At 41.1% G+C, this 16,570-nt stretch overlaps 2 protein-coding genes across 2 annotated transcripts; one reads left to right on the forward strand and one right to left on the reverse strand.

The window, feature by feature from the left end:
• Positions 1–410: 410 nt before the first annotated feature.
• On the forward strand, positions 411–8,427 carry selenol (selenoprotein L). Its single transcript, XM_063222916.1, has 9 exons — positions 411–617; positions 890–968; positions 1,071–1,124; positions 1,202–1,247; positions 1,816–1,943; positions 2,439–2,553; positions 5,019–5,141; positions 6,084–6,221; positions 7,718–8,427. Exons 1-9 carry the CDS (start codon positions 506–508, stop codon positions 7,826–7,828), a joined length of 906 nt encoding a protein of 301 aa, XP_063078986.1. The 5' UTR covers positions 411–505; the 3' UTR covers positions 7,829–8,427.
• clec11a (C-type lectin domain containing 11A) lies at positions 7,946–16,142 on the reverse strand. Its single transcript, XM_063222917.1, has 4 exons — positions 15,140–16,142; positions 14,532–14,637; positions 9,916–10,107; positions 7,946–9,221 (listed from the first exon to the last, which is right to left on the reverse strand). The coding sequence occupies exons 1-4, from the start codon at positions 15,269–15,271 to the stop codon at positions 8,821–8,823; spliced, it is 831 nt and encodes a 276-aa protein (XP_063078987.1). The 5' UTR covers positions 15,272–16,142; the 3' UTR covers positions 7,946–8,820.
• Between the last annotated feature and the right edge of the window lie 428 nt (positions 16,143–16,570).

Below are 16,570 nucleotides of genomic sequence, written 5' to 3' on the forward strand. Positions count from 1 at the left end.
TGCCATTACTGTGAATTAAATGATTGTTGAAGGGGCCACAAAGGGTTGGGACACATGATTGAAATCATCATTGCTTACGTTCCTTCTCAAAAACTACTGTTTTAGTAATTTGACATATCAAGGTTTGCTGTATGATGGTCGATGGCTGGTTTTTTTTTTTTTTTTTTAATTATTGTTTCTTCCATTTCCATTCTCTTTTTTTGCACTGAGTGAATAATTAAAATCGAAGAAAAAAAACTGATGACTCTCCATAAGCTTTTACAACATGGTATAATTAAATTGGCCAGTCTGGTCAATAAAGCTCCCATGCAGTTGCATTTGTGCTGCAGCCCTTATCTGTGGTGGTTTACTACTAGGCTATTGGTAAATAGACGTTGTAAACTTGTGTCCTCTGAATTGTAGCCTGGGTTAAATAGACCGCTAGATGTCCCACTACCAGTAATTTACCTCCTGACGTGTTCAGTAAGCAGGCTCGTTCTGGTAGTAGTCTACCATAACAGAAATCATGGCTGATGTGGCCTGCGTGGCCAAATGCGAGGACCTCATAGAAGCACTTCAGAACTTTGTTCAAGAAGCAAGGGCGCTGCTAGAAGATGCTGAAAAAGACATTGCTCAAGGTAATTTGGATATTTTCACAAGGTCTGCCATAGCTAACAGTTAAAGGAACTGTAACTGAAGTCGATTTACTCGAGAATGAACAGAAACAAAAAAACAAATGGTTATGGACTAAGGCAGTTATAAGACCACCATAACGCAGTAATACCTTGTCAAGGTTGTAAAAACACGGCTTAAGCGTCCAGGTTTATAAATAACTGTCCGTGCCCAATGTAGCCAATGTTGCTCTCTGTAACGTTGTAGCGAGTTGAACGATGGCAATTGTGTTTCTTAGGTTCCCTGCAGGATTTCGCTGCAAACAAACTACGCTCGATGTTTGGTGTGATGGCTGCAGGTGCTGCCTTCTATAACAGGTGAGTTTCGTTCTAGTTTTAGGCTACGTTGTTGAAGTCATGGTCTCTGCACTTCTATGGATGTAGTCGTCCTACTCATACTGAAATATTTATATCCGGTAGATTGTCTGTAAAGAAGAGAAGTGAAGCGGAAGATCTGTGGAAACCAATATATCAGTAAGACAAATGACACTCATTGGCCATTGTCGTTCAGACATGGCTTCATTTGATTTTAATGGCCTACATTTCAACAGGAACGCAGGTGTGCGGGATGCCGTGGAAGACCTTTTAAAGTTGGAGGTTTGTTCATCGCCAAGACACACACACACACACACACACACACACACACACACACACACACACACACACACACACACACACACACACACACACACACACACACACACACACACACAATGGGCATGAAACTACCCAGAGTGTAAACACAATGATTAACAATCAATGATCCTCAATGATTAACAATTTGACCCTGACTGACCAATCACTCACTCACTCACTCTGGTTATGAAACTACCCAGATAGTAAACAGATGTGACTCACCCGCTGCTTTGTTAGGTCCACCTGGCTAGAAGCGGGTTGGACCCCCACCTTTGCCTTCAGAGCTGCTTTGGCATTGCAAACATGCTCAATTGGGACTATATAGGGTCCAAAGCATACTCCTAGAATCTCATCTTATACAGTAAATTCTCCAGTGTTAATTCAGCACTTGGAGAGTTGATTTTAACACCCATAATGATTGTCATGTTCCCTCAGTGTTGAATTAACACTGCAACATGTGGGTAGGCTACTGTGTAGAAGTGATGTCCATCTGAATGAGGACATCTGTTGTGTGATCTGTGCTACACAGGTTGAGTGGGATGCCTTTCTGGAGCGCCTGGATGCTGGGTTGCAGATGAGTGGTAAACTCCTGGCAACCACACATCCAGCAGAGGCACTGAGGGCAGACATGAACTTAACAGACGCCAGGACTGGAGAGTAAGAGACTTTTCTATGGAGATCTATAGTGCGCGCACACACACACACACACACACACACACACACACACACACACACACACACACACACACACACACACACACACACGTATCAAGCTGGGTCACGTGACTCACAAAACAGATGTCTGAAGTCCCATTTGGTTTGCCTCTTGCAGAGGACCACAGTTTTGAAAATGTCATTAACACTGTGCTATACCCTATTTGTTTATTTCCATGGTGTAAAATGTTATTTATATTCAGACTCAAGACTCACCATTTCTTGTATCCCTTTTAGAGTAAACCACACCATTGTGTCAAAATGGCAAATCAAGTTTAATGTGTATTTAATTGATATTGTGGCGAGAATTTATAGCACACACAAAGCACACATAAACTGGTTTATGACTGATTTAAAATGTAATTCCACCATGGAAAGTGTCTAGTCGGCCATATAAACTTTGTCCTCCTCTCTTCAACTTGGCCTGGCGCCACACAGAGAAGTGACCCTGGGTCGTTACTACGGCAACTCTGAAAGTCTACTGCTGGTGTTGATCCGGCACCTCGGATGACTACCGTGACGAGACCACGTGGCTGAGCTCGAGGGTCAAAAGGTAAATCACCAGAGGTGTTAAAAATACATCTGTGGTGTAATTACAACACTAGCACATATTACATAGTTGTTTCACCAATTAATCCACTGTACCTAATGAGGTGGACGGACTGTGTTGTTACTAAAAACACACCTAACACGAACCAACCACAAATTTGATCCAGCCAGCACAGAGGTAGCTGATCATAAGTACACTGGTCTATTGGTTACTCAGACAAGTTAGCTGTGTTGGAAGGAAATTGTGTTTCTTTTTTTTTGCTTTTACTTTTACTTTTTACCAGTGTTGGGCAAGTTACCCAAAAACTAATGCATTACTGATTACATGTTACTGTCTTTTCAAAATAACCACTTACACCAGAAGTGGGCAAACTCAGGCCCGGGGGCCACATGTGGCCCGCCAAGCCATTTGATCTGGCCCGCATAGCCTTTGCAAGATAGGAAAATATATGTATTTTCAAAAGGCTACCCATGACAGGGTCTTGTGGGTATGAATGAGATAAGCATCTGTATTAATCTAAATACATTTCATTAAAATGCATGCAGGAATGAAATTGCCAATGAGTTATGTCAGCAAACACTAGTTTTTTAATGTTGACACCGGCAACATCTGGCCCTTCAGTCAGTATTCTAAACCTAATGTGGCCCTTCAACCAAAATAATTGCCCACCCCTGCACTTACACTATAATATTACTATATTTAAAATGTAAGGCATTACACTGCTTTTGTATTACTTTAGTGACTTTCGACAAAAGAACTGAAGGCCTAAATATGGATCTGGCCATTTATTACAGTGTAAATCAAACTCTTAAGTCATGACTTTTTTACCTCCAATCCAGGAGGTGTTTTTGGCAGCATGCAGACTGAAACTACCAGGTTCAGGAATAGCTTCTTTCTGACCCACCACACTGAATACCACTAAAATCCAGGTCATTGTAATGCATTTGTAACTTAGGTTATTCAGCATTGTAACTAAGTAAATATTACAGATTTTTTCCATGTAATGGCTTACATTACTGCATTACAGCAAAAAGTAATGCATTACAGTAATTAATTACTTTTGTAATGCATTACTGCCCAACACTGCTTTTGATACCTCTGTAAATCCCATGATATGGGACTGCATCCATATCCATACCCATATTCACACATTGCAGTTGACGTCATGCATACGGAAAACGAAGATATATGCCAACTCATTATACGCACAATACTATGTTATGTGTTTTAAAGCATCTCCTTCAAAGTGCACACAATGCAATGTATAAAAGTATAAATACTGTGCTATTAAATAAAAGTACTATGCTGTAAAAAAAAAAAAAAAAGACATGTGCAAAAGTACAGTACATATACGTAATAGATAGACAGACAAGCAAAAAAGGCAATATGGACTTGAGTCCAAGGTAGTGGTCAGCATTTAGTGTCACTGCAAAAAAAAAATCGTACTCCACAGCATACTGAGAAGCACAAGTACTGTCAGTGCAAAAAAAAAGTTCAAGAGTGTCCAAGATGAGTTCCGATATACAGTATTCTACAGTCCTTATAGCTTGTATTGCATAAACTTATGAAACCGCATGTAATGAACTGTAACATATGGGACTTCAACATATATGGCCGGAGCATAACTAGACAGATTTAAAATTCTGAAATGGACTGTTCAAAGGTATTGTATTTCTCAGTGCTTATACTGGCTGGGTATTGGACACACATAGTACAACTTGCGCTGCCAGCTATGGTTGTGTTTTCTTTTGTCCCCCCACTGAAAATCCACTTCATACTCAAGAATGTACTCTATTCCATGAACAGGTTCTTTGGTTTGTTGATATTGAACGAAGGCCAAATGTACGTCCACACATGCTCTGCGCACAATATTTTATGGGGACACGGTGTCGAGAACCATTTTTTACTCTGACTTCATTGAGAGTTGTATTTCTGCAGCTGTTATAAAAGTGAAACGTGCACGTGCCTCCTACAAATGGAAATATATTAAACTTAGACACCGTCACTGGAAATAGGCAATTTAGAACAAAGCCTCCTTGTGATTTCATTTTGGAAATAAATATAGTTGAGTGCCAAAAGGGGTGGCCACTCAAATCCCCAGCCAAATATATATTGTTTTATTGTGCTTTTAAAAAACTTGCCAAGCCATTTAAATTCAACAAAACAAAAAAAGACAAAACAAAGATTCATTGCTTGATAACAGAATTGAACACATTCTATTTAAACTCAAGGATAAGAGGACCGTTGCCTGTGTTGTGCCACGTTAATAGTTATTTTTATTTGGAATGCCCATGATGAGAGATAAAAAGACATGTACTGTATAACTGAAATGTCAGCCCCTTCTCTGAGTATGTCTTTGTTGTTGCAAACTTGTTTTAGGATTAGGGAAATGTGCCTGAAGAATGTTCTACACAGAGTACTGTATGTGTGTGCTTTTCTAACGATGCATTTTCTGATCTCTGTGACAGAGCCTTCTTGAAGCTCGGTCTGTGAGGGTGGTGGTGGTGTCGTATGGGTGTTTGGAGGGGGCCCAGCTTTGGCTTCAGCAGACGGGCTGCACATTTGACATGGTGCTGGATGCTCAAAGACAGGTAGGGGAACACAGAGAGAGATTACTACTGTGCTATTAATCGAAAAATCACGATTTTGTATTTCGGCATTTTGGCTAGTGATGAAGAAAGTTAATTTAGAACCCTGGTTACAGCCAAGGCACCCGTTTTAATTGTTATGCCCAGAGAGCTGACAAAACTGGATTGAGAAAGTTCGGCCATGTATTCTTTTTGCCTGTGCTCTCCACATCCTACTCATGTATTATCTGATGGATCAGCTGGTTTAATGAATGGGTGTGAACAAATACAGGACTCTTATTTTGTAAACTTGAGATGCTGTTGCCTCCACGTGGTGGCAAAGTAGATGGCACAAGATAAGCGCAACAACAGCTGGCTTGAGTTTTATTGTGTTCTGATTGGATGCTTCTTAATACAACGTCACCTACAGTAGCTGCAAGCATGTTTCGTCCGACCCCCTTTGATGTCATATCAAGGCTTTGTGAGTCACCTCAGCCCTGTGCAGACAGCCAGGCAGACATCCCATAGCCAACTGAAACAGTCCCCCCTGCTGACTTTAATGGACTCCGTCTGCTAGCAGTGATCTTTGGTACCATATGCTACTACCATGCCTTCTCTGAGGGGGTGTGCAAAGTTCAAATTTAAAGTAAATTGTATTTCATTTCAAATGACTTAAACATCAGATATGGTAGATATAAGAATGCTTGGCTCAGATGTTACATACAGAAAACGGTCTGGTTTGAATTACAACTAAAAGTAGAGTTTGGATCGATGTTGAACTATTATCCCTGATTAAAGCCTTTGTGTTTTAGGAGCCACCGTATGTGTCAAATTTTCATGTTTAAGCTGTTGCAGGCACACAATCAAGAGTTGCTATTTTTACTGTAATGAGTTTATTGACATTGGACATTCCTCTACAAAACCTACAACATTACTGATGTTTGTGATGTTGCTCTTGAATTTCAGGTTTACAAAGCCTTTGGTTTGGGAAGCTCATATGCGAAAGTGATGAAATTTGACTGCATGCTCCAGTACTCGGGGTTTGTTGCATGCCAGCGAGCATTTCCTGATGTCCCCCCAAAGTTCATCGAAGATGTCTATCAGGTATAACACAACACCACTTTTCCTTTTGCGTGACAAGCAAAGTGATCACCAAATGCATATGAAATCATATTAATTCATGTTCATCATCAGTCGTACTTAAGTAAGCTTGAACATTTTGTGATAAGCATTTACTCCAATGTAAAATGGCCTCCAAATGTTCTATCAAATAGCTTCCTTGGTGGAGGTCGGCACTCTCTGAGTGCATTTCTAGTTGCAGAATGAACTCATGAAAGTGAGGCGTCAAAAGTTACAAACAGTCCTTTTAGCGGAAACAAAGCTTGATTGACCGTATTTTTCACAAACTAAAGTCTAGGCATATTTTATGTTCTTGCTGAAAACTGCAAGCTTTCTCAACTCAATGCTCACCTGAACTTGATTGCTGCACAATAGGGATTCACAGCACTGCTGTGACTGATTAAAGTCTTGAGAAACAGCTTCACAGCTTTTTGGACCTTGTCCTCCTTGTTGTCATGCAGTCATGTTGTTTTAGGCCGGGAAATTACTTTCAATAAATCTTCTTCTGCACAGTTGATCTGACAAATAAACTATGCAGTGTCAAATGTTGATGTAGTTAACAGATGAGTCGGAAAATAAATCTCCAAAATGTTTTGGATTACCGTTTGAGTCCAAGGGAACTTTTGCCGTATGATTTGCATTAAAGGTGTGGAAAGATTCAACCATTGAGTGAGTTTATTAGCTGTATTGTTCCTTCTTGTTGAAGATTTCATCTTAAAAGTCCACTGTTTAGGTCCCACTCTTTCTATTCCACTGCTTCTGAATGATTTTTTTGCACTACTGTACCCATACAATGGCAATGAAGACTTGGTTTTACTTTCATGTGCATTGCACGTTGAAGGCAGAGTTTAGCCTACATGATATGAAATCTGTATGCCTGTTCAGCTGGTCACTTGGGAGCTTGGTTAAGCGATCAGCTGGGAGCTTGGCCACTATCACTAAATACAGTGGAATTGCACAAACTCAGAGGAGTGCAGATGTGATCTGAAGACAGGCTTAAGACATCATGATATAGTTATAAAGTAGTTTCACTGTTTCAGTATTACAGTATGTCATTTTTTACAACGGCCCATGGGAGGAGGGATTTATGATGATAAATATTGATCCTGGCATTTCCCTCCGGCATTTTAGAGTGATGACATTATGGAGTCATAGCAATGACATAACGTACGTGTCGATGCAATTATTTGTTTGAAAGACACTGTGTGTATGATTATGGAAGGCAGGGGCATGCGTGCATGTGTGTGAGAGAGGAGTGCGTGTGTTTGTGTGTGCACGCACGTATGTGTGTTTGTGTGTGGGCTTCTGTCTGTCATCTGTGTGTATCTGTACTTTTTTATTGTATAAATACCCAAGACAGCATTTGCTTCTGACTAATGTCTTGAAACATGTCCAAGAAAATGATGCGCACAGCCCCATCTGTTGAACTGAAGACAGCTGTCTGGGTAGCCAAGGTAACACCTGTGCTCATTGTTCCGTAGCTGGGTGGAGACTATGTGCTGGACGAAGGTGGCAAAGTCATCTTCTCCCACCCCAGCACAAGGCCAACTGATAGGCCGAAGCTGGAAGATTTACTGGCACGGATCTCCTAAGCAGCCTTGGAAGGATCCTCTGATGGGTGGATATGGTCTCTACAGAGGACAGTCTGGCCAGCCTTGTGTATATGACGGCACAGCCCGACCTCATACAACATGAAGGGTTTTGTCTGATGTGAGTAAACAAGGTGGATCAGACGTGTCCTCTCTTAGACACCATACCTGACATCGTACATCAACATGATTTTTGGCACATTTATTTCTGTTCTACTACTAATACTGTACCATTAATGCACGCTGAATTACGCTAAATTCACGCTAAACTACATTAACTATGTTTTAACTGAGGCCAGAACTGTGAATCAATGTTGCAAATTATAGTTTACACAGATACTTGAAATGCTTTTTAAAACTTATCAAAAATCTTTATTGTGATTTTGCAATCTCACTCAACAGCTCCATGTTTCTTTGTCAAGTCATCATACATAATCTGATATAATCCATTTTGCTATCATATTAACTTAAATATAAAAAACGTAGACATACAATCATTCTGCTTCTGCAAAGATAATGTTTAAAAGACTGAATCATTAATTCCACTCTAACATGCCTTTTTTCTGTGCATAACTCATAATAAATATGATTTTTGAAAAAAACTCTGTGACATTTTGCTCAGAGCTTGCTACTTTGAAAATAATGTCTTTTATTTAAAGCTACTCATTGGCAAATTAGTTGTTAAACAAAGGCTACATCTTGCTGTCGAGTACCGAGTCCTACAGCGTTTAAAAAAAACATTCCTATCGGTTGATTAGAAATGTGTACGGCGGAAGTCGAGAAAAGAGGAAAAAACTGCACTCTTTTGCTGCTCACTGATTTATTGCACACACCGGATGAAGACCGTGTGAGGTCGTTGTGCACAATAAATCAGCGATCAGCCACAGTGTGTGGATTGTTCCTCTGTTTTTTAGGTTCATTTTTGATCCGGCACCTGTTTGATTGGATGTGCGCGCATTCTAAACACCACCTGCGGCGGACCGAAGTCAAGTCAGTCAAGCCTCAAACTCACAGAGGTAATACATGCGCCTGTCGCAGTAGCTATCCCACCAGTCACCGTCGTCCGACGACATGGACACGCAGTTCTCGCGCTTCCCTCCGTCCGGCTGGCTGGAGAGGAAGTGCTTGCGCCACTGGAAGTAGGTGACGCGGGTGGTGTCCTCGTAGAGGTACATGCCCTCGGAGCGCAGATCGTTGACGCCCAGCCACAAGGGCCAGTTCCCAGGCTTGAAGACGGCGTGCACGTACTCGGCCAGCGCCTCCTGCTCCCTACGGTCGCGCGGCATCGCTAGTCGCCCGCCGCGCTCCAGGCACTTCTGGGCCGCACCGTCGTACGTCTCGTGTGCGCGGTACACCAGGAAGCACTTGTAGCCAACGCTGCGCCCCTTCTGGCAACCTGACAGGGTGGTACAGACAGACATGTTCAGGTCATGGTCACGATGTTCATGATAAACACTTTTATAACTGGTACGAACTGGTACGATAAACACGTTTATAACTGGTACGAACTGGTACGGGTGCATAATACACCCAAAAGATAAAAATATCCAAAAGTCTCATACAATATGGTCTCACCTCATGCGTCGTTATATGACTCTTTGATCAGGCGTCAGTATTTGAACAATGGTTACCATTTTAGTGTCGCATATACACTAAAGGCAAACGTACCCTCTTGACACAAAAGGATTTCATGACGGTTTGGGTTGGGTCTAGGTCTACTGTTGGTGACCGCATCAATATGAAAACGGTTTAGCAAGCAATTTAGATCACTATGACCTTCAACAACTTTTCCCAGCAGGACATATAGACATGCAGGCACAGAGGGGTATGTTGTCCCGGGCCCAGGGACCCATTACCTTGTATGTATTGGATAGGGGGCCTTTCGGATGACTTTGTCCCGGGCTCAGCAAAAGCTGTCAGCGGCCCTGGACTGATGAACAGCAATACCAGAAGACAGCCTAAACCTGTGTCTGCACCTCAACACCTCATTTGACGATAGTCAGTTCCACATTGCACAGATGGCCAGGTATGAACTAAGTAATCAGTATTGAGTCAGGATGGTGATCGTTACGAAGGCCTTACACACATACCTTCCAGGCGTCCGATCTCCTTGCGGTTCTCCTTGCTGAATTGGGCCACCTGCTGCAGACTGTCGTCCACCTCGGACAGCTTGGTGTCCAGCCGGGTGATGCGCTCCAGCAGCTGGTTCACCTTGACGTCCAGGGTGTAGTGGCCCACGTTGAGCCGGTGGATAGCCTGATCCATGGCAGCAAGCCTGGACACTGAGGAGGAGGGCAGGAAGGTGCAGTGAACACAATGGCTAAAAGCATTGACCCCCCTTTTTTTGATTTGTTGATATTTTTCAGCAAACCAAATCGTCGTTTTGCATGGACCATTCATAAGGCTTTCTATTTCTACATTACATTTTTGACAGGAAAAAAGCATCACTCAAAACTTCCAGATCACATTTTACACCTTTCTTATGATCGATACTAATAGACTCTCACAGATATTAGGTCAGTGGGAAGTTCTTCTCAGTCCCTTATGTTGCCACTCTCCAAAAAGCAAGTCTTTCAAAATTGTTTCACGTAAATAAATTAAGTATTTCTCTAGAAATGCAAACCCGTTGTGATGTAAACCAGAGGCATTACAACACGTGGTTGGGTTTAAGAATTTCTGTTGTCCCTGAAGTCCATAAAGATCGATGATAAAATATTGTCTTGGCTCTATGTTCAGAAAGATGACGCTCAGAAGACGTCAGAACAGTGTTGCAGGTTCTGGTAGTAATTAGTAACACGGCTTCAGCTGAAGGCGTAGTGTCCCTAAAGACGGATGATAAAATATTGTCACAAAATATTGTCATTGTCAATATAGTCTGGATCTAGTTTCAGAAAGATGATGCTTATTGAAGTCATAAGACGTCAGAACAGTTTTTCAGGTTCTGGTAGTAATTAGTAACACAGTGGCAATTTTATGTGACCATAAATGTGTTATTTTAATTAGTTTTTTTGTTTGCTTAAGAACATTTTTTCTATAAATTCAGCCGTTTTTGAACTCTTCACAAAGATGCACAAATCTAGCTAATTTAGCCAAACTAATTGGCAACTCTGTTTGCAATTTATAACACCCACTTTGCAAAATGTAACTAAAACGATCCATTGTACAACACTCATTTTGCACAATAAACGCATGTAACTGAACACAACTGACTTTACAAACAATTTCAAAGTGATGAACACACTTAACCTCCTCGGAATTAAATAGAGAAACCAAGAGGCAACGTGTGGAATATTTTAACTGTGTGTGTCCAGTTGCTGCAATGTAGCCTACCTGTATATGCTGGTAATGGGATGGGTGTGTTAACAACTTGGTACAAAAACATTTCATTTTACAACTGTATGTAGAGTTGGGCAAATTGTGTTGGGTTTTGCAATGTACTGTGTGCAGAATTATTAGACCATATTGTCCTTTTGTGCATTTTTCAACACCAACCTGTATGAATATGAAAACCTACTTATAGACTCTCACAGATTTTAGGTCAGTGGGAAGTTGTTCACAGTCCCTTATGTTGCCATTCTCCAAAAAGCAAGTCTTTCAACATTGTTTTTCATAATTCACGTAAATAAATTCAGCATTTCTCTAGAAATGCAAGATGTAAACCAGAGGCATTTGAGCACGTGGTTGGGTTTAAGAATTTCAGTTGAAGTCTCTGAAGAGAGATAATAAAATATTGTCCTGGCTCTATGTTCAGAAAGATGACACTCAGAAGACGTCAGAACAGTGTTGCAGGTTCTGGTAGTAATTAGTAACACGGTATGTTTCAGCTGAAGGCATCGTGTCCCTAAAGGCAGGTGATAAAATATTGTCCTGATCTGGATCTATGTTCAGAAAGATGACGCTCAGAAGACGTCAGAACAGTTTTTCAGGTTCTGGTAGTAATTAGTAACACAGTGGCAATTTTATGTGACCATAAATCCCAACTATGAGCAAACAGTCCGTACTAAATACATGTGTTAATTGAATTACATTTTTTTTCTGTTTGCTTAAGCACACTTTTTGTAATTTTTGCTGCTTTTAAGGAACTCTTCACAAAGATCCACAAACCTATAGCAAATTTAGCCAAACTTATAGGCAACTCTGTTTGCAATTTATAACACTCACTTTGCAAAATGTAACTAAAACAATCCATTGTACAACACTCATTTCGCACAATAAATGTATGTAACTGAACACGACTGACTTCAATTTCAAAGAGTTTCAGAGTTGGGCAGATTGTGTTGCGTTTTGCAATGTACTGTGTGCAGAATTATTAGACCATAATTGTCCTTTTTGTGCATTTTCAACACCAACCTGTATGAATATTAGTGATGCACGATATAAAAAATTTCAACTGGTACTGATAACCGATAATTACCTGCTTCTCAGGGCCGATACCGATACCCGTTATGTTCACATTTTCATATTTAATATAATATATTGATATAATCTACTCCTCAGCGGTGAAGAGCATCTTAACAGGGTCCATCATCACCTGGTACGGAAATGCCACAGTGCGTTAACAGAAAGAACTACAGATTCTGTAAGAGACAAGGACTGTGTAAGAACTACAAAGAATAGTGCACTCTGGCCTTACATGCTCAACGGGAAGTCATAGTCTATTCAAACATTAAAAACAAAAGCCATTGCCTGGCTGGCGGTCATGTGACTCGGTCATGTGATAAGAGACGCCAAGTCACAGCATCACACAGGCAGAGAGACTGGATAAGATAATACCTGAGACAGTCTAAAAGAATATTTGATAATACTCCTAGAATAATACTCCTAGAATCTCATTCACAGGCTTGTTTTGCCCACCCGGCCTGAATGAAAATATAAAGTAAAAGTCCCTTCTCGGCTTGAACGCAGTTCCCATGTTTTCATTAAATTAACTGATATTTTAATCGGGAAAACATTATATCAGGCCGATATAAAAAAAAGCCCATATCGGACGATATTTTAGGGGACCAATATATATCGTGCATCTCTAATGAATATGAAAAGCTACTAATAGACTAATAGGGAGTTGTTCAAAGGCCCTTTGCCACTCTCCAAAAAGCAAGTCTTTCAAAATTGTTTTTCATAATTCACATAAATTAATTAAATATTTCTCTACAAATGTAAACCAGAGGCATTTGAACACGTGGTTGGGTCTAAGAATTTCAGTTGAAGTCCCTAAAGACCGATAAGAAAATATTGTCCTGGCTCTATGTTCAGAAAGATGACACTCAGAAGACGTCAGAACAGTGTTGCAGGTTCTGGTAGTAATTAGTAACACGGTATGTTTCAGCTGAAGGCGTAGTGTCCCTGAAGACAGATGATAAAATATTGTCCTAGTCTGGAGCTATGTTCAGAAAGATGATGCTCAGAAGACGTCATAAGACGTCAGAACAGTTTTTCAGGTTCTGATAGTAATTAGTAACACAGTGGCAATTTTATGTGACCATAAATCCCAACTATGAGCAAACAGTCTGTGCTAAATGCAATTGTGTTAATTGAATTACAGTTTTTTTCTGTTTGCTTTTGCACATTTTTTTAAAATAAATTTTGTCGTTTTTGAACTCTTCACAAAGATGCACAAATCTAGCAAATTTAGCCTAACTAATTGGGACTGTTGGGGCTGTCAGTCCTGCCACACGGAGGACAATCAATGAACCAGAGTGTCCTCACTGCGAAATGTTGGTCTTAAGCATACTAGCATATACTAGGATATGGACATAGCATATACTAGCAACTGGACACAGACCGTAAAAAATATTACACATTTAGCCTCTTGGTTTCTCTGTTGAATTCTGAGGAGGTTAGGAGTCTAGGAGTGTGTTCATCACTTTGGAATTGTTTGTTAAGTCAGTTGTGTTCAGTTACATGCATTTATTGTGCGAAATGAGTGTTGTGCAATGGATTGTTTTAGTTACATTTTGCAAAGTGTGTGTTATAAATTGCAAACGGAGTTGCCTATTGCTATAGTAAAGTGATGGGTGTGCTAACAACTTTGTACAAAAACATTTCATTTTACCACTGTGTGTGGAGTTGGGCAAATTGTGTTGGGTTTTGCAATGTACTGTGTGCATAATTATTAGACCGTCCTTTTGTGCATTTTTCAACACCAACCTGTATGAATATGAAAACCTATTCATTGTAAGCATTTCAGGTCATGCACATTTGTATAAATAGAGAGGTTGTGTGATCTAAGGAGCCCAATACTGGTGCGTTTGATAGTTGTGATCACGTGACGAATATCTTGGAAATTTCAGACTTGGAAGAGTTTTCAGACTTTGCTATATCTCTTTTGTGTCCCATCTTGCCTAATAATTATGCACACCTGATACAGGGTGTTTGGCTCCTTCAATAACACGCTCGTACACAAATGTGCATGACCTGGAATGCTAAAATAGGTTTCCATGTTCATATATATGAAATATATGCATAACATGAATAATATTATCAAAAAAAATTGTTTAATTCTGCACACCCTGACTGCACACAGTTTTGCTGATTTGGTGTGATGTTGCTGTAAGTTACATAAAATGAGCTTTAGAGATCAGAACATGTGTACTGTCTGTCTGATATATGATTTCAAGATTCACAACAGGCAGAGATATGATTTTTTAAATGAAAACGAGCTCTGATTGCTTCAGAGGTATGATGTGTGTTTGTGTGTGCCACGTACAGACATAGTTGTAGGTGCTGTCCGCATCCGTCACCGGTGAAGTAGGCTCTGGCTCAATCGGCATCCCGTCCCCTCTCTCTGTCCTCTCCTCATCCCTCATCATGTTCTGTTTACACAGGAATGGGGGTGAAGGGGAATGGAATCACTCAGCATCTCTCTCACTGACACAAGACCAATACTCTACCGATACTCCAAGGGAACAGGGTGCATTCCTCAGGAGCTCAGTCTCATGAACACAGGAGCATGCCATAAGCAGATATACGCTGTAGGGTGCCCTTTTGTCACCATGACATGGAATTCCTCCATAGTTCAACACATAATATTCCTCCACGAGACAGCAGGCTGAAGGTAATGCATGCAGTGTTTGACAGGCGAAGACCCTTTCAATTCCATACAATTGCATTTACCGGTATATATTGCATTTATGTCATTGTCACTTTACAGTACAGAAGCATTGTGGGTACAGAATGTCTTGAGAATGTATTGAACCCAGCATCACGTGCAATACCTTACACACAGCATTTACTAATATTTGGAAGGACATTGGTTATTTTTGCACATTTTTGCACAGATCACTAAGGTTGGAGTCTTGCGAGTACAGTTCCCACCTGTATGGATGTAGAGTTGCCGTTTTCCTCCTCATGCCGGCTGCCCTGGTCAGATCCTTGGCTTTCAGCGTGAGCAGTGGAGAGCGTAGACAAGCACAATAAGGCCACTGTAAGGCAGGCTGTTATTTCCATTTTCCTCCAGTCTCGTAGGGGGTTGTATCCTCAGACTATCCTTATTGGTTTTCTCCTGGCCAGCCCTCTTCCCTCTTCCCTCTCTCTTTGCTCTTCCACTCCTCTCTCTCCACCAGTTTTGTCCCGAGTGGGCCTTACCAACAACAGGAAATGTCTTTGTTTTCACTCCCACCTCCCACTTCCAACCTTTGTGTTAACACTGCACTTTTTCGTCTCACAGCTGTCAGAGAGAGGCATTCGCTTGGTCGTGCAGCCAGTCTTATTAGTATTTTCCTTTTTTTAACCACCCTGTTAGTCAGACTTGTGACGTTATGTCTGTGGTAAAAACACAGCAGTTTTTTGTCGGGGGGAAAAAAGGATTTTGAAGTTCTGAGTGAATGGGTAGGTAAAATGAGACAGCACATCCTTGTTAGATGAAATCACTGCAAAGGGAAGGAATTCCCATTAAAGCTCCACACATGGCTGGACTGGCTTCTAAACATAGCCCAGGCATTGTTGGCATAGACCCTCCCCTCACACAGCCCCCCTACTATATTTTGATTGGCTCAGTCCATGGCATATGTTAAAGATGGACCAATGAGCTGCCCCATCAACATTGCGGTCCAGTCTCTAAGGATAAAAAGGCATAGGCCCCCAAAGGCTGCTGGCCCACCAGGAGTATGCCTTGTATGCCAGATTACCAGTCCAGCCCTGGCTCCACGTGAATGCTTCTTTTCCACACGCCTTCTGCGGTCTGGATGGGAATTAAGATGTATATGGGTGGAGCCTGGGCGCTCAAGAGATCCAGTGTGCTACGCAATGTCAACCTTCCCCAAACTTTGCACTGATGAATATTACTTTGGAATCATGCTGTGCATTCCTGAGTTTAACTGTTACACAGTAGAGTAAGCTACAGGGATTTGGTGCATGGTTTATTCCTATGAAGCACGTGTGGAAAAGACTGAAGGCTGAACAGCAGCAGTGGAATCAGCATTCAGTGTTTATGGCCAAAAGTCTTTTGATTTTAGGTGTTTTATTACTTTTGTCACTACAATGGAATGTCAAGACAGAACACAAAGTACCTACAAAGCATCCTGATAGTGCACATTACTTACAACCAGGGCTATAAATTAACACCAGTCAATCGGCCAAATTCTGGTGAAATTACTGATTAACATCTAGGCATTTTGGCTGGTGATGAAAAAAAGTTAATTTAGAGCCCTGTTTACAACCAAACAACTCTGTCAACGCAATTACAAATTCCAAGAGCGTCTCAAATGCGTCACAGATGGAAGGCAGCCCCAAATGCCATGCAGATGT

Source organism: Engraulis encrasicolus, chromosome 18 (assembly GCF_034702125.1).
Source record: "Engraulis encrasicolus isolate BLACKSEA-1 chromosome 18, IST_EnEncr_1.0, whole genome shotgun sequence".
Classification (NCBI taxonomy): domain Eukaryota; kingdom Metazoa; phylum Chordata; class Actinopteri; order Clupeiformes; family Engraulidae; genus Engraulis; species Engraulis encrasicolus.

Coding starts and splice junctions, on each gene's coding strand:
- clec11a (XM_063222917.1), bottom strand. CDS start 15,271: ATGGAAATAACAGCCTGCCTTACAGTGGCCTTATTGTGCTTGTCTACG. Junction 14,638..15,139: donor GCAACTCTACATCCATACAG/GTGGGAACTGTA, acceptor CTGTGTAAACAG/AACATGATGAGGGATGAGGA. Junction 10,108..14,531: donor CAGCACCTACAACTATGTCT/GTACGTGGCACA, acceptor CCTCCTCCTCAG/TGTCCAGGCTTGCTGCCATG.